The sequence below is a fragment of the Chenopodium album genome, chromosome 4 (assembly GCF_948465745.1).
Source record: "Chenopodium album chromosome 4, dcCheAlbu1.1, whole genome shotgun sequence".
NCBI classification, from domain to species: Eukaryota; Viridiplantae; Streptophyta; class Magnoliopsida; order Caryophyllales; family Amaranthaceae; genus Chenopodium; species Chenopodium album.
In genome coordinates this window covers 78,929,636-78,953,658 of record NC_137837.1, presented here as the reverse complement: position 1 = coordinate 78,953,658, position 24,023 = coordinate 78,929,636, and the positions used below count along the sequence as shown (strand labels likewise).

The 24,023-nt window shown below is 33.7% G+C and overlaps 5 protein-coding genes across 7 annotated transcripts; 3 read left to right on the top strand and 2 right to left on the bottom strand.

Annotated features, from left to right (window-relative positions):
* The first annotated feature begins 2,641 nt into the window (after positions 1-2,641).
* Positions 2,642-4,648, top strand: LOC145629452 (zinc transporter 11-like). 2 transcript variants are annotated; one of them, XM_081682059.1, is made up of 3 exons: positions 2,642-3,139; positions 3,812-3,867; positions 3,993-4,648. In XM_081682059.1, exons 1-3 carry the CDS (start codon positions 2,668-2,670, stop codon positions 4,515-4,517), a joined length of 1,053 nt encoding a protein of 350 aa, XP_081538185.1. In that variant the 5' UTR covers positions 2,642-2,667; the 3' UTR covers positions 4,518-4,648. The 2 variants fall into 2 exon arrangements, with proteins under 2 accessions (XP_081538185.1, XP_081538184.1); XM_081682058.1 differs by having other exon boundaries at positions 3,809-3,867.
* An 838-nt stretch (positions 4,649-5,486) lies between these two features.
* Positions 5,487-9,775, bottom strand: LOC145627451 (uncharacterized). The gene is made up of 6 exons (XM_081679839.1): positions 9,282-9,775; positions 7,772-8,132; positions 6,727-6,811; positions 6,510-6,596; positions 6,138-6,392; positions 5,487-5,966 (listed from the first exon to the last, which is right to left on the bottom strand). The coding sequence occupies exons 1-6, from the start codon at positions 9,446-9,448 to the stop codon at positions 5,890-5,892; spliced, it is 1,032 nt and encodes a 343-aa protein (XP_081535965.1). The 5' UTR covers positions 9,449-9,775; the 3' UTR covers positions 5,487-5,889.
* Positions 9,776-11,430: 1,655 nt separating this feature from the next.
* On the top strand, positions 11,431-14,898 carry LOC145627450 (uncharacterized). Of its 2 annotated transcripts, none has more exons than XM_081679838.1 (4): positions 11,431-11,767; positions 12,495-12,690; positions 13,170-13,973; positions 14,362-14,898. In XM_081679838.1, the coding sequence occupies exons 1-4, from the start codon at positions 11,751-11,753 to the stop codon at positions 14,551-14,553; spliced, it is 1,209 nt and encodes a 402-aa protein (XP_081535964.1). In that variant the 5' UTR covers positions 11,431-11,750; the 3' UTR covers positions 14,554-14,898. The 2 variants fall into 2 exon arrangements, with proteins under 2 accessions (XP_081535964.1, XP_081535963.1); XM_081679837.1 differs by having other exon boundaries at positions 11,431-11,794.
* Positions 14,899-15,364: 466 nt separating this feature from the next.
* On the bottom strand, positions 15,365-19,225 carry LOC145629451 (small ribosomal subunit protein uS10c-like). Its single transcript, XM_081682057.1, has 4 exons — positions 18,875-19,225; positions 18,009-18,056; positions 15,920-16,240; positions 15,365-15,608 (listed from the first exon to the last, which is right to left on the bottom strand). Exons 1-3 carry the CDS (start codon positions 19,097-19,099, stop codon positions 15,929-15,931), a joined length of 585 nt encoding a protein of 194 aa, XP_081538183.1. The 5' UTR covers positions 19,100-19,225; the 3' UTR covers positions 15,365-15,608; positions 15,920-15,928.
* A 2,424-nt stretch (positions 19,226-21,649) lies between these two features.
* On the top strand, positions 21,650-23,869 carry LOC145628299 (pectinesterase QRT1-like). The gene is made up of 5 exons (XM_081680589.1): positions 21,650-21,963; positions 22,629-22,824; positions 22,949-23,152; positions 23,235-23,470; positions 23,579-23,869. The coding sequence occupies exons 1-5, from the start codon at positions 21,650-21,652 to the stop codon at positions 23,724-23,726; spliced, it is 1,098 nt and encodes a 365-aa protein (XP_081536715.1). The 3' UTR covers positions 23,727-23,869.
* The last annotated feature ends 154 nt before the right edge of the window (positions 23,870-24,023 follow it).

The window sequence follows — 24,023 nt, the reverse complement described above, 5'->3', positions numbered from 1 at the left end:
GTAAACCTTGCCTATCTTGATTTAAATAATTAGACCTTAAGAAACCGGTCCTAATTTAATTAATTATAGGATTTTATAAATCATAATCAACTAATATCAGACCTAAATATACGTCTTTAATTAGTTTATCCTCTTAAGATAACTTGGAAAAGAACAAGATAACATACAAATATACAATGATAAGGAAACAAAAGTACGTACAGACTAATGAAGATCAATATGAGCAACTGTACTAGTGTACCATTACAAGCTTAGGCTCTTGAATTAGGCTCTTAATATAATCTAGAACCCATTTCGAATGTACTTCCTTGGTCCCAAGTCTCCCAACATCCCAACACCACATTTGGTCGGCTCAATACTAGATTATAAGATCTTATTTTGTTCGACTTATTTTGGACAAAATATATATATTTTTTTGACACAATATATATTGGACAAAATATATTAATACAACTTATACATGTAATAGAGTTCAAACAAAATAAGTGTATTTTTATTAGAGATATGAGGTATTGAAAATATTGTGCATATTGATATTATTAGGAGAATAATATCTACCTAAAACAAAAAAAAATCAAACCATTCTATTAATCTCTTTCACCCAAATTTGTCATGGTATCGGAGCAAGGTTAGATCCGAAAATTAATCGAATAAACAAGTCATTTCTACGCGCTGATTTTTGGGTACACAATTTTGTGCTTTTTTGCATTAGGCTTGAAAGTCGGCCCAGCCCAATTTACTAATTTTGGGCACAATTTGTGGCTAAACTCGGCCCATTTTGAGTTTTTGACCATTTTCCATTATCCCTATCCCATAATTTTTCAAGGTTCACTAGATCACCTGAAAATTAATGGACATCTTTTTTTTTTTTTTTTTTGGGAGGGGACAGAAAATATCCAAGTCTAATCCTTAGAATTTTCAAACTCTTAGATAACTCTGGCTTTGAAGAGTGATAAGCTACATCTTAGAATCTGATGCCCTACATGAAGTAACACCAACACTCCAAATGAGACAAACAGCAACAATACAACGTAAAGGCAACGCTACGTTGCGTAAGTGACTCGTTTGTTTGACATTTCTTTCAACACTTATATGCTCCAAAACTACAAATATAAACCACTCATTTGGCTTATAAGTCAAGGTTATGATGATATGTTTATCGATCTCAATATTAGTGTAACTACGATATGTTCATTTAATTTAAACTACGTTTTTCTTATATGCTTATAATAACTGAAGCAAGATTGTATGGTGTTGTATTATTACAAGTTTACAACCATATTAAAAGAATAATTGACTTATACAAGTTCTCTATTGTGTCGATGCACAACATAACTCATACTAATACATAAATTTAATCGTCAGAAGTCAAGTTGGATTAATATAAATCAATTAAAGAGATTAAGAGAACATCTCTTTAGTTGTTACTTTCACTATGTTTAACTTGTCAGACTATATTGAAGTAAGTCAGTAAGTCAACCTATAATCGGTTGGATATTTTCGTGTTTACTTCTAATAGTTCTAGTAGTTCTGTTAGGGTAGGTGGTAAAAGCCATCAATTGATACCAACTGCAACAACAGCGGTTCAACTATTTGTGCTTATATAATAGGCGTAATAGCTTAGCCACCTTACTTTGATCAATAAACTATTTTTATGTCACACAATATCTACTTTTACATGAAATCACCGTAAATGAGTACTGAGTAACGAGTAATCTATATATAGGCTAAACATAACGTCTGGTCGTCTCATATTATTGAATAGATCATCTACGGAATACTATTTGTACAAAAAAGAACTGTGTCAATTTTGATGGTTAGAAAATAATCCTAACACCTTACAACTTCGTTCTCATAAAATAACACGAACTAAATTATGTTGTAACATAACTTATTCTAAAGCAAAGAAATTCATGTTGCATTTTCCATCTTTTTTCTCAAAACATGTTACATTTACTCATCACACCATATTTATACCAATATCATTAATCAATTTTTTTGTGATGAAGTACCTTCCAAACAAATTTGACGCAGACACTTGAACATCATCAACCTAGAATATGAATCCTTGACCCTCATACTTGATCACGCAATTTCTTAGAAAAGTATATTGTTGAAATATTTGTTGTCAAAAGTGCCAACTAATTAATTGCAACCAATACTATACATTAATGCAGTACTCTTTTCTTCTTTCCTAAACTCCCCTATCATTGTACTACCCAACATATTAATCTCTAAATTCTCACACTAATTATCACACTAATCTTCTTTCCACATTAAACTAACCCCACCAACAAGGTTTTAGCTTAATGACAAAGACCGATGGCCAGGCCTGTGTACAATTAGTCACATGTTCGAATCACCCTTTTAAACTCATTCAGACTAAAAAGTCATTGCAATGATCCTCATAATCAAATTATACGTTACACTTGGGCGGGTTTAAGTGCACAATGCTAATGGTGCACCCTCCATTACATACACTATCAAGCACTCGAGTGTATAAACTAAACATTATTATTTATTAATCACCTATTAAGCTACTTTACAAAGATTGTAGTACCACTAATCTAAATTTGTCCTTTCTTTGCAGTACAAAAAACTCACGTGATCAACTTATAAAAACCAAACAAAATCAATTTAATTTCTCTCTCCAATTCTCCACCAAAAATGACTACCAAAACCACCAACTTTCTCTCTCCTCTTCTTCTTCTTATCATCACAATAATAATCCCCTGCATCGCAGCCCACAGTGGCCACCAAGATCCGGACACATCAACACCGTCCAATCATCCCAATCTCAGAGAAAAATCACTAATCATAGTAAAAATATGGTGTCTCATAATAATTTTCTTAGGGACTTTTATAGGGGGTATTTCCCCATATTTTTTGAAATGGAACGACGCGTTTTTGGTCCTAGGAACTCAATTTGCTGGAGGAGTTTTCTTGGGAACTGCGTTGATGCATTTTTTGAGTGATGCAAATGAAACTTTTCAAGATTTGACTGAAAAAGAATACCCTTTTGCTTTTATGTTGGCTTGTTTTGGGTATTTGCTTACTTTGTTGGCTGATTGTGTCATTACCTATGTTTTTAGAAAGAGTAACATTCAAGCTTCTCACTCCAACAATAATGGGATTGAAGGTATGTTTGTTTTTATTTTTATGTGTGTAATTTGATGTTTGGTTTTCGGTTTTTGGTTGTCGTTTTAGTTTAGTTTAGTTAGTTTAGTTCTGATGAAGGTAAAGTTGCGTACATATGATTGTTAGACTCGTTCAAAAAATGATTAGTACGACGTTTGTATAGGTACTTGTGTTGTATTGGGAATTTTTAGGGTGTTTTTAAAAGATATATCCATTGAGATTACATGTGTTCGAATTCGCCCATGTTGAAAGAATTCTTACATGCATCCGCGTGTACCTTAATACGTTTTTTTTCCTTAAAACAAGAGTCTACTGTCTTTCATATAAAAACTTTTTTATTAATTTTGGTCTGAATTGTGACTTAGGAGTAAAAGTGCGTGATTTTAGCGCAGAATTTGGGTCGTTAGTTGATACAAGTAAATAATTTACTGTAGGAACAAGAATTCCATGATCATGAGGTTTTTATTTTTTTTGTAATGATTTTCAGTATAGGAGAGGAAAAGCTCAATCTTGAAGCAATTGACCATAATTTTCTCAACCAAAAAAAAAAAACTTTATTTACATGCTTCAATTAATATGTTTGTATAAAAGTTTCAATATAATGTTTTAACATGTTAGTTAATACTAGTATAAACTTCCAGATTTCTAATGTTTTAATGTTTTTTGATAGCAGAGGGACTTCCAAATCAGAAAACCAACCAGCATACAAATTCAACAAATCATTCTGAGGTATAGTATATACAAGTCATGCTCAAAATTTAACGAGTTTTGACCATTAAAATTAAATGTGACCTATGTGAAGGCGAATAATTCAATTTACCTCGGCTTTTGATACATTTTTTTTGCTTATGCAGGCTAGTCATAGCACTAACCACTTTGCCAATGCAAGGTTAGCAACAGCAAGCTCTCTAGGAGACACCATCCTCCTAATAACAGCCTTATGCTTCCACTCAGTCTTTGAAGGCATAGCAATCGGAGTATCCGAAACCAAAGCAGATGCTTGGAAAGCCCTTTGGACAATCTCCCTACACAAAATCTTTGCTGCCATCGCAATGGCTATAGCCCTCCTTCGTATGATCCCTGACAGGCCTTTACTGTCCTGTGCATCATACGCGTTTGCATTTGCCATCTCGAGCCCTATTGGTGTTGCCATAGGTATCATCATCGATCAGACAGCCCAGGGCGCGGTGGCTGATTGGATCTTTGCTATATCCATGGGGATTGCTTGTGGGGTGTTTGTGTATGTTTCAATCAACCATTTGTTAGCTAAGGGTTATACTCCTCATAACAAAGTTGGGGTAAATACTCCATTTTATAGGTTTTTGGCTGTTGTTTTGGGAGTTGGGGTGATTGCTGTGGTTATGATTTGGGATACTTGATAGTGCTACTTGAGACTGAATTTTTTGTGTTTTAGAGTTTGTATCTACATTCTTAGAGCATTTTACATTTTTGTTTCTTACAAGAACATACAATTGCAAATATTTGACACACAAAATCTTTTACGTCTAAATTATTGTGTCTAGATAGAATCATATGCACCCTCTATTCGGAATTAATAATCACATGCATGGCAGATGCACATAGCCTTTGGATAGAATAGACAAAGTGAACACCGCGCCTATTCTATAGGGAATACTATGGAAACTCGCATAATTCAAACAATGTGTGTATAAATTAAATATACTTGTATAGTTGTATACAATAAACTACGCATCAAAGTTATACTACTTGAGCTAAGCTAACATCCACTTTTGAACTAGGACAAGCCAACAACATCTATCACTGTTATCCTTTATATTATAGTCATTTTCCCACCAATTTGTTCTTTAAGATTATCATTAAGTCATCAGAATTGAATGCAAGTAAGCAAATAATAGTTGTCACTTGCAAGTTAAGAATAGATGAAGAAGAATGATGTTGCCAAGGTTTCAGATTCATGAACTTAACAGTTATCTCCATCAACTTTTTAGTCAATATAAACTAATTATTCCAATGTGTAAACTAATTACTGTCAATTTCACCAATTTGCAATGCTGTCATTTATTTTACCTACAGTAAATCAAGGCAATCAATAACAGATTAAAACTGAGAATTCAAAATTCGCAGTCTCGCAACGACAACTACCAAAGCCTTCAGGTTAGGTGAACACTAGCAAGTCAAAATTGGTTAAACTAGGAACTGATTTTAGCATTCTGGCTTATGTCTGTGCACCCTCTTATCGAACAAGAATCGCTTCATTCGACAGGAATTGCAGATATAAACCAGAGGAGTGTTACTAAATCAGTTCCCTGTAAACAATCAGAAAACTTCCAAATACTTCCATTTTGCTGAACTTGATAATAGAAACGTACAACAAAAACGAGACAATAATTGACCAAAAGGATCAGAATGTTGCTGCTGCTGCTGAGGTTTTATGATTACAGATACAATCAACATGAGCACAATATCAGGAAAATCTCCCTAATGAGTTTTGACTTTCTAGACTATAAATCACTATATGAAAGAAAAGGGCTCAGCAGCTGTTAGGATCTTTTGAAAAGAAGTCATTATTCAGGAGATTAAAAAGAGAAAAAAAGATATCTGAAATTGATAAGAGTTGAAGTCTGTTATGAATTGATGTTCTGGAGCCTCAGAGCAACTAACCTTGAGGCTGATGACTGTTATACTGCAAAAATAAACAATTCTAGTATACAAAATCTGGTCCTGAGGCACATGAGATAGTGTGTAGAGATGAGCAATATCCATAGAAGTCTACACTGCCGGAGAAAGAAGCTTGTCGAAACACAATGCTACAATTACTGGACCCGCCATATCTCCAGCAGCACAACCTGTGAGTTCACATGGAAAGTAAGGATGACGGCACATTGTAATGGAAAACTTACATAAAGGGGGCACAGTGGAATAGAAAATAAAAATCCTTTTGAAATTTGGCAATATATAAAGAATCCAAACTGAAATAACATCTAGCTGAGGGTTTGTGGTAGTATTGAAGTTCTTACCAAGCCATTGACCAGATTTAGGATGTATGTCACGTGTCAATGATGCACCAAGGCCTGCCCCGATGGCAGCAAAGATTAACGACGCAGTGCATTTGAGGGTTACAGCATATATCTTCCTACCAAGAAGCTGAAGTTCCTCTGTTGTATTAACTTCTTCTATATCGTCCTTAGAGTACCAAAATAGACGTAAGATGGTTTTGTAGACATCATATCCAACTTGAAAAATCCAAGATGCTGCTACTCCTAGACAGTGAGCTGCTCCAATGGGAAAATAAAAATTCACCCCCCAAGCAAGGATCAAGCAGAGATGAAGTCAGAATTGAAAATCTCAAAAAGTTAAGTAAGAGGGAAAATTAATAATCGAAGAATCACCTCTGGCAGTTGTTCTAGTAACAGCACACATGTAAGAAGTTGTTGGCAGTCCTCGCTCTGCCTTACGCACAGCAGATTTAGAAGCATCTACAGACAAATGGCAAAGCAATATATTAGCTGATGTCAGTAAATGTTCAATTTTTTTCCTACTTATATATATAGTTCCACTAGCAAAGGTAAAGTGGAAAAAAAAAAATTAGCCGAGTATACAGCATACCTTTGATAAGCTTCCATGCCATCCGTTGGGAGAGATAAGAGACGGCTAGTCTTTCCAACACCCTCCTAGTAGTAATGACAGTACTCTGAGATTTAAGGAAAAACAGACGGTCTCAGTGCAAAAGGAAGATACAATGAAGGGTACACACACAATATACACAAGCAATAGCACATTTATCACAGCATGACTATACAAGAAAAGGGGTAACAAAGACTCGTTTTTCTTTTTTGAATGAACAGTATAATTTGTGACCATATATGATACATTGCTGTAGTTTTAACAATCTAGCATCATATACAAGATGCACAATAAAACAACAGAGTTCAATTACAATCAAACCAATATCATAACAATAAGAAAATAAAAACAAAGCCTTACTCCCAAATACTTGTTGGAGGGGGGTGTTACTTAGAGTTAGAGATGAGAAAAAATAAAATCTACATAAGTTCATTATTTTTCGGGGACAATGAATGAGGAGATATGTTAGAAAATCTACAGTGGGAATCAAAGCAGTAATAATTCAATGTACTTAACAAGAACCTGAACTGCAAAGAACCAATGTAAACATACTATCATCTCAAAAGTGAAACTCTCTCCTAATACACAGAAATAGGCACTTTATAATCTCCTAATAAACTACAAAACTCGATGCAAGGCCTCAACATTTCTTATTAGATAAAATTTCAATAATGGTACTTTCGCTCATTTATAGCAGCCTGCCGATTGAGAGACACCTTTTTACTACAAATTTATCATAATTTATGAGAATTAAGGTAGACAAATGAAGCAATTTATTAAGACTATAAGCAAATTAATTAGAAAGCCTTATTTGAAATCTATATATATTGGATATTATCACATACATGGAGACAAACGATGCCCACAAGATAACATCAGCATATACATAATGGTTATTATCACAATTTAGGGAAAGGTAGTTAAATCTCACATACAAATACTTTCTAAATCACCATTCATCGGCCCAAAGTTGTACTTAACGGAAAAAGAAGGCAAATGTAGAAATGGAATAGTAAATAGAACAAACCTCACGAAAAGTTTGCCTCACTGCCTTGTGGAAGGGAGTAATCAAGTCTACATGCCTCTCTTCTGTATTATCGGCAAGGAAATCTTCATCATCATCCTCCAATGCCGCACGAGGCTCCAAAAGTGGTAAATAAAACATTAAAAATGATCTCAAGGCTGTAAGCGCAAATGTACTTGGATGAAAGGCGGAGAAAAGTGATTTTAGTTCATAGTTATAGACTTTTCCAGAGTATGATAGGGATTCAGGCTCAAAAGTATATCTAGAAGCGTCATTATTCTTGGAAACATGCTCATCATAAGCCTCAGCGATGTGACCCTCATCCCATGTTGTACCAGCATCACAATAAGCAATTCTGGTATTGCTGTAGACCATTATATAAAGTTCATTAGGTGAACAAGGTGAACAAAGAACCTATAAATAACACAGTACATCAAATCACAATCCCTCAAAAATAAATAGACAAGGATAAGTATATAAATCCCGAACCAGAAGCTATTTATCTTAGGATGCTTTTGTTTGTAACAGGAATGAACGATCAATTCAAAAACGAAATGAAACAAGAACAAAGACAAAAACATAGTATTGTTTTGTTAGAAAGATCACAACTTGTTTCATGCAACCACTATGAAACAACTTTGGCACGGCACTAAAAGTTTCAAGACTTGGACACCATAGGCTCTTAAATTTGTCCAACAGAAATCAAGAACCAAAGACAGCTACACCGTTTAAAGCTTCTTTCTTTCCAAAATTTTTTAAACCAGTATATCCCCATTCAATACAAACTCTTCAGCTCAAAAATACAAAGCAGTAGACACTATACATGAGATAATAATAACTCGGCAGTATAATCAAATCCTCTACCAAATACTGAGGTTCTTTTACACTAAGGATAACAGTCACATGCCTACTTTGATTGACTGATACAAATACAGATTGAAGATGAAATCTAGAACACGGCTTAGTAAGAGTGTAAACACCCAATGTGCTGAATAATTTATGTATCCGACCTCGCCTTACAATGTCAACAGGACTCTAAAGTCAGACTAAACATAACAATTCAATTTAGTTCAGTTACTTACAATCAAACCAATGACAAAGATTACAACTTTATAGCTCATATTATAAGGAATACAATGTATAACCCACTATCCACATTCTTTAACAGATAAAGGCTCAAATTTACTCGAAATTGGACACCGCTAATCGAAGTCTACAATCAAACAACCCCATAAACTTAAGGGAGGCAGGAATATATGAAAATCTCCATTCACACTACTCACAAATAACCAATTTACTCGTTTACTCCATATTCAATTGACAATACTCCAACCATATAATATCAATTAATATGCAAATAAAAATTAAAATCAAGACATACCAACATCAATTAACCAAAACCCCATTACATAGCATCCAAAGTATATAAAACAACATCAATTAACCAAAAAACCATTATATGATCTCAATTTTTTATAAATATTAAATTACAATTAGGAAAAAATAAAATTACCTTCCAAGAAAAGCCTTAAACCCAAAAGGGTAAGAGGCAAGAACAGAAGCGGCAGCGCCAGAGACTGCAGCTTTAGCAGATAATGAACCAACTGAATGCAAAGTATGTGTTGAATAAAAGTTGGGATTTTTCCTCATCAGATCTAATATTAGAGCAATTCCTGACATTTTTCAATGATTTTTATTAACCCCTTTGTTATTTGATCTCAAAACCCAGAAAACAAAAACACCCAATTCAATTAACTCTTTTTCTCTCAAATCAATTCAATAAATCCCACAAAAAAATTGAGGATAAATTATTAAAGATTGAAACTTTGGCCCTTTGGGCACTTATTTTTTCCTTTTATTTTTATTTTTTATTGGTTTTGAAAGAATTGTATCATGAAGAAGAAGAAGAAGGTGTAGAGCACTAGAACAGTGAGTTGGGGAGGAGAGAGAAAAAGGTCGTTGGAATTTGTAACAAGTTTTGGGTTTGAGGGTTCTAAGACTTCTAACCAGAAAGATTAGCTTAAGCTTAAGTCAAGGGTTGAGCTTTAAATCTTTAATCCTAGTAGACTTATGACCAATCTAAGAACAGCTTTTGAAGTTGTCGGTTTGTTGTTCCTCTTAACTCTTAAGTTTCCTCTGTAATGAAAATTATTAAAGTGATTAGGTATTGATTATATAATAATCATGGGAGATTAAAGTATTATATGGGAGATTAAAGTATTAAACAAACTCTCTATAAAAGTGTTTTAGGGTTAAACCTAAATAAGTACAAAGTAATAGGTTATACACAAAAAGACATTTAGGATTTGGTTAAAAAAAAATATCTCAATAATAAAGAATAGGAACATATACCGTTATTAACAATACAAACTTAATATTTATATCTTTCTTTTTTAATTTTATCTAGTGCAATTTGAATTAATTACTAAGAGGATTCGAACCTCAAACCACTTACAACAAAATTGACTATTTAGTCATCTAAGCTAATTATCAAACATGTTATAAATATGAAAAAGAAATATATAAAGAAAAAAAAAACACACACACACGGTTTAATTATTTTTGAAAAAAACACATATTCATTCAAAGAAAATTAAATCATAAATTACAATGTATATTAATGATTATTTAATTTCATGTAATAATCCAGGGCATCGCCCAGGCCTAAAAACTAGTTTAATCTCAAAAGTTGAGCTTTTCGGCTTTTCGCCTACTAATATAAGATTGAATGGTTTTACATGAGTAAAATTGATCACTAATGGGCTTATCAACTAATATGGGTGGGATGTTTGTAAGTCTAAACAATAAACAAACATGGAAGGGTTCGTTTGGTATCACTGTGGTTTTCTGTTTTCTTGTTTTTTGTTTTTTAAAATCATATGGTACATGAATTAAAAATTAGTCAAACTTATTAAAATCATGATAATTTTGAAAACTGACAACAAAAAAGTGGAAACATCTTTTTCTTGTTTTCTATTACTAAAAACAAAAAACGATGTCAAACACGCCCGAAATTACTTGTTTTTTGTTTTCTAGTTATTTTAAAACAAGAAAAAAAAATGATTCACTTTTCTGTTACCAGTTTGCAAAATTAACATGATTTTACTAAATTTAATCTATTTTGATTCGTAATATAACATATATCATATGATTTTGAAAACAAAAAATCCGGACCAAAGTTTATGTTATAAGCTTTTTTTTTTCAAAAAAAATATATGCCAGTGTTGTTTCCTTGAAGTATATTTTCACTCATTTAATTCCTTTTACTTCAAGGCATATAACTTCTTATATGCTCAAATTAGTTAGGGATAATTTGCATTAATTCTCAATTAAATTAAGTATAGATTAGCTTAGAACCATAAACTAAGATAAATTAGGTTCATGGATAAAAAAATAAAAATAAACAAAAACTACGAAGTAAGATGGTTCTATAAAATATGAGTGGGTCAAGTCCATGCGATTTCAATTTTTTAAAATATCATGTTGAACTTTATGGGTGAAGTTCAATTATTAATAATGCTCTTGAATTTCAATTTTAAATTCATAATCCAAATAAGTTCAGATCGGAAAAAATAAAATACTCGTACAAGTGTACGGCCTCAATTCAAATATACACAGACACAAGGTACACAACTCAAAACATTCTGCTTTTGTGCATTTTATTCAAACTATTGCCGCCCACAATTCTAACTGAATTGAATTCTTCCAGGAAAATCAATATGAACCCCAATTCCATCTAACGATTCAAACCCAAATTATCGAATTAATCTTCGAATCTAAAATTCAAAGGTAATTAATTTGGGGTTCCCGGTAAAGGGGAAGAACTCGTCAAAATTAGGGTTCATAATTTACACTCAAATTCCAGAAAAAGCAATTAGGTGATCTTAACAAAGTATGGGAAACCAGAGCTTTGAAAAGAAAACCACGACAAGATGAAGCAAAGCAAATTCTTGAGCGCATTGCTAAACAGGTTCAACCCATTATGCGCAAACATAATTGGCGGGTTAAAGTTCTCTCTGAAATGTAGTATGTCTCCCGCTCTTTTTGATTTTTTTCCCTGATTTTTTTGCATTCAATTTGTTTAATGTAAGTGTGAATTTTGTTGTTTTGGTTTTCATATTACTGTAAAAATTCCAAATTTGTTGGTTGTTGAAGGATTGGAGTAAATATATCTATTTTTTCATATTGTTTTGATTGTTGAAGCATGGTTGTGTTTGTAGGTAATTGTTACTTGAACTTTCGATTTTCTTTCGAGTTCGATTTAATGTGGTAGGAAAGTGTAGATGTTAAATGGTTGTTGCTATGAGACTTTGTTAGGTGATTGTGACATGATTATAAAATTTTGATGTTCTTGTTGTATAAACAATGGACTCTTAATAGAATTGAATTGTATGTAAATCATGTGCATTTTATAGCACTCTTGAGCTTAGTCTGCACTGCTGAACCTCGTGCCACTGTACCTAGGTTTGAGAAAGAACGATCGTATGCAGTTGAGTATACAGGATGAAACATTTCAGGTTTCTAGCACCCTATTGTTTTGTCTATAATGTTATACTAGGGACAAGCATGGTGTTCTTGGGTTGAATAAAAATCTGAGTATTGCAGCACACACACACGCACACGCGCATACAATGTTTAATTTTCAGATCTTTTGGGTTTGGCTGGATTTTTAGTTTCTATATTGCATCTCATCAATGTAATAGAAATTCACTTACTGGCCTTGCAGTCCCAAGAGGAATGAACTTCTTGGATTGAATGTTAATCGTGGGGTAGAAGTGAAGTTGAGGCTTCGGAGGCCTGGCAGGGAGTTAGAGTTTTACTCATTTCATGAAGTGTTGGATACAATGCTTCACGAGCTTTGCCATAATGCCCATGGTCCTCATAATGCGAGTTTCTATCAGCTATGGGATCAGCTTAGAAAGGTCAGCATCAAGTTTACATACATAGTTTTAGTTATGTGACAGTCTTTATGAGCTTATAAAGTGGAAGCGGTTTATTAATGTGTGAGTTGACTATAAAGTAACATTTTACTTTCTAGAAACTCTAGTTCATACAACATGAGTTTATTAATTGTTATATTTGAAATTTTAAATTGAAATGTTATTGAAATATATGGCTGGACCATCACAAATCAGGATCTTTTTGGGCATCAAAATCTGTTCATTCAAACAATGTTTGCTCTCTGCTTAGGTACCAGATACTCATGAAAGCAATTGCCATCCCCTTAGGGTAGTTAAATGCATGACTTGTTATCTTGGGAACACTTCAATACATGTTTTATCTGTGTATTTTGTGCAGAATATTTTTACATAGTTTATCCAAAACTTTAAAATAAGCCATTACATAAGCAGGTTATGTAGTTTCTTCTCCTAGTCATTTACTTTTTCCCCATCAAATGCAGGAATGTGAGGAATTGATGTCCAATGGAATATCTGGAACAGGAGAAGGTTTTGATCTTCCTGGAAAACGTTTAGGTGGGTTTTCTCGCCAGCCACCTCTAGCTTCCCTCCACAAAACAGCCGTTGCTGCTGCTGAAAACAGAAAACGTCTGAATTCCCTTCTACCATCTGGACCTTTACGGCTTGGTGGTGATAAAAACATAATGTCTGCATTAAGCCCTGTTCAAGCTGCTGCCATGGCAGCTGAAAGGAGACTACAGGATGAAATATGGTGTGCTTCCGTTTCTGGTGGCTTTGCTGAAGATTTGGGGGATTCTGATCTCTTGGAAACAGGGGGGCCGTGTGGGCCAGCTGCTGCCAGTGCAAATACCTCTGATAGTAACAACGCATCTTGGAACAGGTCTCAGAATGATGTTACAAATCTCATTGATTTAAGCAACAATGTAAATTCTACCTCAACTAATTTTCATAACACAACATCAAGTAAAAGATCCATTGGTTCCCATGCCAGTTCATCTGCTAGTGCCAGTTCAAATTCTAACAATGTCTCTGGAGCTGCAGCATCTCGGAAAAGGTCTTGGAATGGTGACATTACCAATCTAATTGATTTAAGCAACGATGAAAATTCTGCCTCAGTTGATGCTTATGGCGCAAAATTAAATAAAGGATCCATTGGCTCCAATGCCAGTTCATCATCTGTATCCATGAGCGCCTCATCCTCTGGGCTGACAACTAATCTTGATGCGGGGAACACGCATGGCGAATCTGCCACATGGACTTGTGAAACATGCACCCTGTTGAACCCTGTAAGTTACCCTTTAGAAATTTATGTGTATTTTTCGTACATCTTGCATCTTGTTAAATGGCGATCTGCGTCAAAATGTTTGCTTTGGTCACTATCCCTTGTTAAATTATCTACTTACACCTGCAGAATATTTATTCTTTTCATTCTTGTGATTGTTAGTATGATCACATTAAAGCATTAACACTTTATGTTTCGTAATTCACATCAATGGATGAACTAATTTGTAGCAGGTTAAGGTCAAAATTGATCAATTTTTTTAGCCTAGATTTTTTTGTTGTTTTACAATTTTCTTAATATGTACTGAAACTTCTTGCCATGCAAACATCATGGAGATGAAGGTGGTATATTGTACTCAGTATTCATTAATGTTAATCATGAAAACTTTGCAGCCACTGGCTCTAGTATGTGAAGCATGTGAAACCCTGAAGCCGAAAGATATATCAGTGAAGTATAAATTCTGGTCCTGTAAATTCTGTACCTTAGAGAATAGCGTGAAACTGGAGAAATGTTCAGCATGCGGTGAATGGAGATATTCGCGAGGTCCTCCATTGTCGTCACTGCCTCCTAATCTCGGCACTTGACTGGTACAGTTGAAGTTAGGGTGTTTTGGCAGTTTGTAAATCTTTCAGTTGCTAAATGTCTGCCAATGCATATGATATTTGCCTTGGTTTATTTATGAGATGGTGTTTTAGGGCTCCTGTTAATGCAAAGATGCTGTTGGAAAGCTACGAGAAAGATAGTGAATATTTTTGGTACTTATTTGTAAATTGGGCTTCATTAAGTCTCATATTGGTCGACCTAATTGTAGAACTAATTTCTACATAATTTTGATACTCGCTCTCCAAGAGATGCTGAAGCTGTAAAGATGACATTCATTGTGCCTATTTTGGCTATTGTTATGAATCAAGGAGAAATTTATATGTGAATATTCTACCGAGTAAATGAGCAGTTCTTTTCATTTTTCCAATTATTTTTGGCAAGTAGTCTCTAAATATCAAACGATTATGTCACATTAAAAACTTTGAACTCCATATTACATGTAATTACCTGCCATCGATTGTGCCTCTAACTAATTGCTATTTCAAATGTCAATATCTTCAAATATTGTTGTTCTCTACTGTCTTCTTAACCCGACTTTAACAGCTTTTGGAGGATTTGGCTCCTTGCACCTTAGATTTACAAATTTTCAAATTTAATCCACTACTTGTCACAACATTAGCTGCATTGATTACCAAGCCTATACTTATTTCTTGTTTGGATGACGTCTAAATACACAAGTAGTACAAATCATTGAGATTAATCGATATTTATAACATTTTGCAAGTAGAGGATATTGACCAAAAATAATTCTTAAGCGACTTTTCAAACTAGAAAATTGTACCAAAGAGCATCTGAACTATAACTTTTGAATGCAATACTTCCCCTATTTTCATTGAACTAGCAGTTTTTACAGGAATATAAGCAATTATACAGCTTGCATATTTTTTTTCATGGAAAATAAAGCTTACAAACGTTGGAAAAATTAACAAAGCTAACTTAATTCTGCAAATTTATAACACAAAAAATCCATTGAGACAGGCTTTTTGATCTTCATCTGCAAGACTGCAACCACTGAAATCTGGCAATTTTTACAGTTCTGGAAGAAGAAAATAATGTCAGTCTGGTACATGAACATATAATTGGCAAAATTTGTACCAAGATAAAAATTATTCAAGCCATTATGATTATATCTAGTTCCAACATGAATAATATTAAGCCATCAAAATCATGGCTGTCATATATAAATCCTGTCCCTTAAACATATGCGAATTTTGAATGATTGATTGATCTCCTAGTACCTCCAGCAATCAAAGTTTAAAAAGGTGATAATTTAAAGTTTAAAACAATGTAAAACTAGTTTTGAGTTATTCAGTCCAATAAGTAGACTGATGACTTGAGAGTTCTTACCCAAGATCTTCAAAGCTTAACTTCCACATCAACACCAGCAGGGAGATCAAGTTGCATCAATGAGTCGATGGTCTGGGCAGTTGGGTACAATATGTCAATAAGGCGCTGATGAGTTCGGATCTCAAAGTGAAATCGGGCATCCTTGTGCACATGGGGTGATTTGAGTACACAATATATCCTCTTCTTTGTTGGTAATGGTACAGGCCCCATTGTTTTTGCATTTGTTGTCCTTGCAGCATCCATTATCTGTTTGCAGGAGTCTTCTATCAAGGGGACCCAGTAGGACCTCAACTTAATTCTTATCTTCTGCTTTGGAGCCATCTGGAATTACAAAAAAAAAATCTACCTTAAGCAAAGATTTCAGTTTAAACCAGTCAAATATTAGGAAAAGATATTTTACGGCATCTAGAGTCTCTCAGGCTTCAGGGTGTTACTTTAATCTTACAAAAGTATGTGTCAACACTAAAAATTAAATTGATTAAATTCATGTTTCCAAGCTGAAAGCATGTCAGAAATTTGGAGTGCAGGAGAAAAGTTCTTGATGAAGAAAGTGTGACTGTCTCAATAGCGATGTAAGACACTTGGTAATTAAGGATTTGCTAATTCAGAACTTCAGAGAGGGTTTTGCAATAGAAATATAGTTGAAACACTTGGGATCATCTTTAACTAAGCTAGGAAGTGAAATACTTAGACGGGGGTTGGATAGATGATAGGCAAAAGGGCTTACAACTGCTAAAATGTTTATGGCAAACATTAGATGAGCTATGTTAGAAGATGTGCTTGACTTGCATCTATTGGTGATGTATGGAGAGTACATACAAAAAGCATGAACAAAGAAGGTATTGTCTGATTGTCAGAATGTTTAAACAATACAGAGACTATGCTTACAGAAGAGTGAACTCATTAGACAAAGAAATCCAGGGAACTATATGTAGAAGACGTGCTTAAGTTGCATCTATCTATGAAGTATGGAGGGAAGGGCATGGTAGAAAACAAGAGCCAGAAATATGGATGCAATTGTGAACGAGAGTGTGTTTCAAGTCTCAAGCAGGATCAACAGCAAATTTGGTGGTGAAATTAATACTAATCTAGTCAAATCTTCCATGGGATTATTCCTGATTGTTGTTTGTTGCAGTACAATTAAGCAGTTTTCAGGGTTTTTTTTTCCTCTTTCTTTTGGAAAGAGGTTAGAGGTATTTGTAATTCATTCGTGTCTTCAAAGTTTGTATTTTCCTGTCCCTTTCTTCCAAGGACTTCAGACTTAGGATAGGGGTTGTCCTGATTTTATTGTCTTTGGTCTTTGGACGGTGGTAAACCACCATCCGTATATGAACGAAATCAAGTTATTGCAGAATAAAACAAGGAATAAATGCTAGCCATTCAGATCCCCCCCCCCCCCCCCTCTGCCCCCCTCCCCTACCTCCCTCTTATCCACAGAAGAAAAGGAAAAAGATTCAGGGTTAGAGAAGAACAAAGCAACTCAAAGCTGTATTTCCTGCTTTTGCAGTGTAGTCTTGCAACATTATCTTCTCTGTTCAATGATCTATATTCAGCACAACAAAAGGACTCTTAATGAGAAAACTACTTATGTAAAACTCTGCTTTTGACTGTTATCCCAAATTACAATCCATCTTCACTATCTAAGCATAGAGAATAACTCAAGACGTACCAATGAAGGGGTTCACAGTTTTCAATGACGTGAGGGTTCAACAAGGAAAGACAGGCAAAAACTCAATTTCAAAGTAATGCATCAGATAATCACATCTATTTAAGACTTTAATGCTAGAAAACATAAAGGTCTTAAGCTTGTAGTCTATATGCACTCAAGATACTTATACAACCTGGAAACATGGTTGATTCCAGAGACTTGTTCCTAAGCACCCATACAGTGAAAGTGAAAATGACAAGACATAAGAAAAAAAGAGCTTAACTATGGAACACTGATAGCAAATTTTCGCGTGGGTTTAAGCTTTATACAGTGCTTCCTCATGCAGTCTAGATATCTTTAAGTTAATTCAACATGAAAATTTTGAACTAATTTGACTCTATAGCATGAGGAATAGCAACCAAGGGAAGAAAAGCTCAATACCTGATCAGAGTCAGTACCAATGCTGAGAGTGGAAGTCTCAGAACCATCCTACACAACAGCAAAAAACAACCATAAGAAAAGAAGCACCAAATTATTACCTTCCCCCTTTGACAAATACAACACAATCTATCACCTTACACAAGCACACTAGCAAAAATACACAAATCTTGTTACTCTCAATTCTCATTGCACCCCGACACCAAGATACTAAGACACACATGCCCGCGCACACATAGACACACATCAACAGGAGGCTGCTGCAGTGTACTTACCCCACTTAAGATGCACTCATCATAATCTTATCATAATCACATTTCACAACAAGCACATTATTCCAAGACATATTTTTCTTAAGCTAACAAATAAAACCAGAAAATTACAGGGATTGTTTTTTTCCACTTATCCATATTATAAGTGTGTATCATAACATATACTACGTAAATTTAACCTCATCCATCTTAAAACTTAGCAAAATTTTCACAATTACAAGCTCACAAGTAAAACCAAGAAGCACTATATAACACAATTCAGAACATCAGAGAAAATTAACGATTTCATCATCCAAAATCAAAATTAATACATACACATATTACCAGAACATGCAAATTACAAACTTTGATTCATTCATCTCAACATTCAGCACAAATTACTCATTACACACCAAATTTAAGAATATCTAAACAAAGCATTGACTCAATTATCCAAAAAACAAAATTATCAAATACCCATTTCACCAAAATATGCAAATTACACAATTAAGAAATACCCATCTCAAAATTCAGCACAAACTACTCATTACAAGTTCAAAACCAAGAAACAAACACAAATAATAAAATAAATTCCTAAAATTAACCAGAAAATCAGACCTCAAATGAATCTGGGGAAGTTTCAACAGCTTCCAAAGTTTCAGGAGCAGCAAAAGTAGTGAAATTAGAGGAGTTGGAGAAGGTGGATGATTGTTGAGTAAGAGTTAGGGTTCTTCTGAGGTTTAAGAGAGAAGGAGTGGTAAAGTCATGTTTGGTTGAAGAAGAAGATGAATTGCGAATTGAAAGAGGAGAAAATAAAGCAGCTGAAATTGAAGAAGTCGCCATTGTTGTCACCCAAACACACCTCTATCTCTTCTCTTCTCTCCTCCCTTAGCCTACTGGTTTGGTTTTACAGGGTTATGTTATCCGAAAACTTTCTTTTCTTTTTTCTCTTTTTTCTTTTTAATTTTCTTTCCAATTGAATTTTAAAAGAGTTTTTTTTAAATAAATAAATAATTTTATTAGACTTTCGCTTATTTGGTCATTTTGCGAGCTATAATTCAATACACACATTCACACCAATATATATTCTAGTCATCATAATTACATTTTTTTTTTATTGGACGGTTGAAGCATTCTAGTAAATGACAAATGATCATATTAAACGTTATTGTGACTTACCAGAATGGGCCACATAACTTTGGTGTTCGATTATGTGAAGGACTTCTTAGCATAGATGTGTATGGATGTTTAAAGAAGTCTAGTCGGTAAATTAAGAGAAGCAATGCCTAAGAATGAGTATAATTTGCATCATAATTGCATATTGCTTGAGTATTTTAGAAATATAAACGCGATTCGATCTCATGCTTTGGATTACAGATTTCCTCAATTGAGAATCATATGTAATGAATAGAGATATATATATTATCACGTTTCAGAGATGTAATGTGGGGAGTCAAGAATTAAATAGACTAATTTAACTAGTTAGTTACTAGTTAAATTTGTTTAAATCAACTTCTTGACATAAATCAAGTGCTTATAATCTATCCTCTTAATGATAGTGTAATTTATCTTTAGGTCATGAATTATAGGATACAAAAGAGGATATCTTCAAAAACATGCGTTTAAGGAGAAATTTGTTTTTTCATTGTTTATGACCGCCAATTGTTTTGGAAAGTGGTTTATCAAATATCGTCAACTTGATTGTTTACTCTCTGAAACCAAAATAAATAAAAATTATAATAATTAAAAAAAAAACACATCCTAGTATCTTACTATAATTTCTATAGTTATTTCTATAAAAAAAAATTACAAAAAAAACTTTATGCGACCTTCAATTCAATTCAAATCAATTATTATGCAACCAAATTTCTAAGTGGTTCTCTTGCTTTTCTACTCTTGAATGTTTCATCAAAATTTTCAAGAGAGTAAAGAAGAAATAGAGGTGAAAATTTTACCAAGGGCCCAATGCAAGCCATTAAGCATGGCCATTAAATTATACATAGTACTTCATATGAAATAACAAGTGACAAAAAGTAGTATCTAGTGCACTACTATTTACCTTAGATGTAACCATGTAACATAACGTTATCAAAAAACTTAAATATTGACTTGTACACAAAACTTTGAAAAATGGATTAATTCTAATTGGTGAGATATATAGTAATTCAAATCATCGTCTTATGATGATCAATTAATAACATTGTCGTATTGACATCTCCTTTGAACAAGACAATGATGGGAAAAATAACAACCAATTTTCTTGATCAAATAGTATTTCTTGGGCATCACATGCATATGCGTGATATGCTTAGTTGCTTACTAATGTATATTCACATAATCATACCAACAATAAATAAAGAACGTTACAACGCCCATCATTCTCTTACTTGAAAAGTTGAGTTGTTGAGAGTTTCATTCCTACATAATTCTCATGTCTATCAACATTCTCTTTTTCAATCAATTGAGTCGTTGAGAGTTTGATTCTTATAAAAATTTATTTTTCGGCCTCTTTCAAACACCTACACTATATAGACACATATAAACCAATCCGATATAAGCACATTCCTTATTTTTTTCCCGAAATTGCTATTATATGTAGATGTCTAGGTTGCAAATGCATTGAAGGTGTGATTTTATACAAACACTAATGGCAAGTATAACGGCATAGTGCTTGCTCAAATAGAAAATTTTCATATTTCCCATGACTCTTTGCCTCACTTCATTATTTTATAGGCTCTTACTATATGAATGAAACATTAAAAAAAAAATCAGCAAAAACATTTATATTAACTATTTAAGGCAGTTATTTTAACTCCTCCTTCCTTCTAGCTTCCTCTTCAATAACTACTACCCCATTAAAATTCACTCGCATTAAAAAAATTTGAGGAAAAGAAAATAACCATAAATAAAATTTAAATTGTTATAAATCATTTTCTTTAAAAAATTAAAATCAAGAACATTTAACCGTTTTCTTTGCTCTCAAGTTTAACCTCACTTTCTTAACTACTCATTTTTTTTCACTCAACTTTTAGAATAATCTCAAAAAAATGCAAATTCTCAACTTCTTCATTATCACTACAATTTCATCTTACCCAAAATATAAATTTGGGATTATAATAATTCTAACACTCTTTTTATGACACCCATTTTTTCATCAAATTTATCTAATATTATCACAAAAAATTAGCATAAATTAACCAGCATTTACACTCAAAAATTAAATTAGTTTACCACCGAAGTGTCACACACAGTAGACGCTCCAAGTATTAAATTCTCTCTCCTTTTTCACATTCCCATCAAAACCATCAATACCCACTTCAAATTTCATCAAATACTTCAATTTTAGCAATTACCCACAAAAATTTAGCTACCCAAAATCACATAATTTGAGCAATGATAGTGAGAAAATTACAGATACTCTGTTTTCTGGGTGTTTTAGTTGAGTTGGGATTTTGTCAAAATTATACCAGAAATTTTGCAAGAGATTATAATTATATAACATGGGATGATATTAAGGTTGATGATTATAAAAATTTAGTGTCAAAAAGTGAGATTAAAGATAAGCTAAATTGGAATAATAGTGGGGTAATTGTGGTTGATCAAAGTGGAAAAACAGGGGATTCAATTACTGTTCAAGGTGCTGTTGATTTGATTCCTTCTGGGAATTCGCAGAGAATTAGGATTCTAATTCTTCCTGGAATTTACAGGTATTTTGTAAATTAAAATTTGATGATTTTTGCAGTATTTTGTAAGTTCATCATTTTGTGCATTTTTTTGTTTCTAGATTTTTTGCGGTTACTGAGTTGGCAGTTCTGGTGTTTGAGTCGTATTTTTGGAGCTACGTGGGTGTTTACTGCTCGACAGTTACGCTGGCCTTTTTTTTTTAGTTACCATTTTATTTTTTGGAGCGGAAAATTAGGTCGGATACTTTTATTGCAAATCATGGTTCGCCAAAGCAAGATTGTTTTGAGGGAATGAGTCCGCACATATATGACTAACTCGAGTTTGGAGCGACTATGAATGTTTCATCTTACTACTAGATGAGCCACGAAGTTAGATTTTGCATCTCCCTTTATTTTTATTTTTTCGGGTGGGAAATGAAAGAATTTCGTACCTACTTAACTTGGAAATTTTATTTAAACAATATGTAACCATAATATTCACTACTTTAAATGAAATCACGATCAATAGGAATGAACACAAGGAAACATCTATACTTAAAGTTTATACAATGTATGTTGAAGTCATTTTTATTTATTTTGGAAAAAGTTGACAAGATTGAGACATGTACAAGTATTTGGTAGGAAAATCATTATATTTTTGGTAGTAGATTTTTGTATGATTTTTTAGTATGATTTTTGTTGTTGAGCAGGGAGAGGGTAGTTGTACCAAGCTCCAAGCCTTACATTTCCTTCATTGGGACAGAAAATCAGACTTCTAATACAGTAATTACTTGGAATAACAAAGCTTCTGATAGAAATAGTAATGGTGCTGAACTTGGAACTTTTGGTTCAGCTACCATCAGCATATTCTCTGATTATTTTTGTGCATCTGAGATTACTTTTGAGGTAACTTCTCATTCTTTTTCAAGTATTAGAGACTGTAACCTTCTCGACGTGTCTTTTGAAAGGGTTGCTCGTCGACAATTGAACAAAAGTAACCTTTTTTTTTCCGTTTACGTGATGGGTGCAGAATACAGTAGTGGCAATACCAGGTGGGTTGGGGATGCAAGCAGTGGCACTGAGAGTATCAGCTGAAAGGGCAATGTTCTACAAAGTCAATATCCTTGGTGCTCAAGATACTCTCTTAGATGACACAGGGTCACACTACTTTTACCACTGCCTCATCCAAGGATCAGTCGATTTCATTTTTGGCAATGCAAGATCATTATATCAGGTAACCCGAAAACAAAACATTCCCTCTATCGCGTTTTAAGACTTTTTGGCCTTCTCTGATATTAAAGAAAAACATACAACAGAATTCAGTTCTTCATTCAATAGCCAATAGATCAGGAGCGATTGCAGCACATCATCGAAATACACCTGAAGAAAATACCGGATTTTCATTCTTAAACTGTACAATCAATGGAAGCGGATTGATTTACCTGGGAAGAGCCTGGGGGCCATACTCAAGAGCAGTATATTCATACTGTGACATTGATGATATTATTGCACCAGAAGGGTGGAGTGACTGGGGTGACCCAGAAAGGCAGAAGTATGTATACTGAACTACGGCTAAAACTTGCATGATACATGAACAACGATACTAAAATTTTAACAATTATGATACTAACAATATCTGTTTTTGGCATTATGTTTTCAGGACGGCATTGTTTGGTGAATTCCAGTGCAGTGGGAAGGGAGCAAACACAACAAAGCGGGTGACATGGGCAAAGTCTTTCACTATTGAGGACGCCAGGCCATTTCTCGACATGGAATTCATTGACGGCAATAAATGGTTGAGACTATAGCTAACAGTAACAATCAGATAAAATATGTAGGACTAGTCACTTCAAATGGTTAGCTCTCTATGTAAACATGTACAATACAAAGCATACACAAAATTCTTTCAGTAAAAAACACCAAAATGTTTCCAGCATATTGTCCTTGACTAAGATTCTTTTTAAAGATTATCAACTCCAGAAAAGTTCATGCCTTCTAAATACAATTAGTCTATTCTCTACGAACAAATGGAATTTGCAGTACACTTAATCATAGTATATTTAAAAAAGTTTCACGAATTCTTTTGTTAGTAATGACTTTTGAAC

Coding starts and splice junctions, on each gene's coding strand:
- LOC145629452 (XM_081682058.1), top strand. CDS start 2,668: ATGACTACCAAAACCACCAACTTTCTCTCTCCTCTTCTTCTTCTTATC. Junction 3,140..3,808: donor CAACAATAATGGGATTGAAG/GTATGTTTGTTT, acceptor GTTTTTTGATAG/CAGAGGGACTTCCAAATCAG. Junction 3,868..3,992: donor ATTCAACAAATCATTCTGAG/GTATAGTATATA, acceptor TTGCTTATGCAG/GCTAGTCATAGCACTAACCA.
- LOC145627451 (XM_081679839.1), bottom strand. CDS start 9,448: ATGTCAGGAATTGCTCTAATATTAGATCTGATGAGGAAAAATCCCAAC. Junction 8,133..9,281: donor TTTAAGGCTTTTCTTGGAAG/GTAATTTTATTT, acceptor AATGGTCTACAG/CAATACCAGAATTGCTTATT. Junction 6,393..6,509: donor TACTAGAACAACTGCCAGAG/GTGATTCTTCGA, acceptor CCATTGGAGCAG/CTCACTGTCTAGGAGTAGCA.
- LOC145627450 (XM_081679837.1), top strand. CDS start 11,751: ATGCGCAAACATAATTGGCGGGTTAAAGTTCTCTCTGAAATGTA. Junction 11,795..12,494: donor AAAGTTCTCTCTGAAATGTA/GTATGTCTCCCG, acceptor CTGGCCTTGCAG/TCCCAAGAGGAATGAACTTC. Junction 13,974..14,361: donor CATGCACCCTGTTGAACCCT/GTAAGTTACCCT, acceptor AAAACTTTGCAG/CCACTGGCTCTAGTATGTGA.
- LOC145629451 (XM_081682057.1), bottom strand. CDS start 19,099: ATGGCGACTTCTTCAATTTCAGCTGCTTTATTTTCTCCTCTTTCAATT. Junction 18,057..18,874: donor CTTCCCCAGATTCATTTGAG/GTCTGATTTTCT, acceptor GCTGTTGTGTAG/GATGGTTCTGAGACTTCCAC. Junction 16,241..18,008: donor TTGGTACTGACTCTGATCAG/GTATTGAGCTTT, acceptor TTGTAATTCCAG/ATGGCTCCAAAGCAGAAGAT.
- LOC145628299 (XM_081680589.1), top strand. CDS start 21,650: ATGATAGTGAGAAAATTACAGATACTCTGTTTTCTGGGTGTTTTAGTT. Junction 21,964..22,628: donor ATTCTTCCTGGAATTTACAG/GTATTTTGTAAA, acceptor GTTGTTGAGCAG/GGAGAGGGTAGTTGTACCAA. Junction 23,471..23,578: donor GGTGACCCAGAAAGGCAGAA/GTATGTATACTG, acceptor TTATGTTTTCAG/GACGGCATTGTTTGGTGAAT.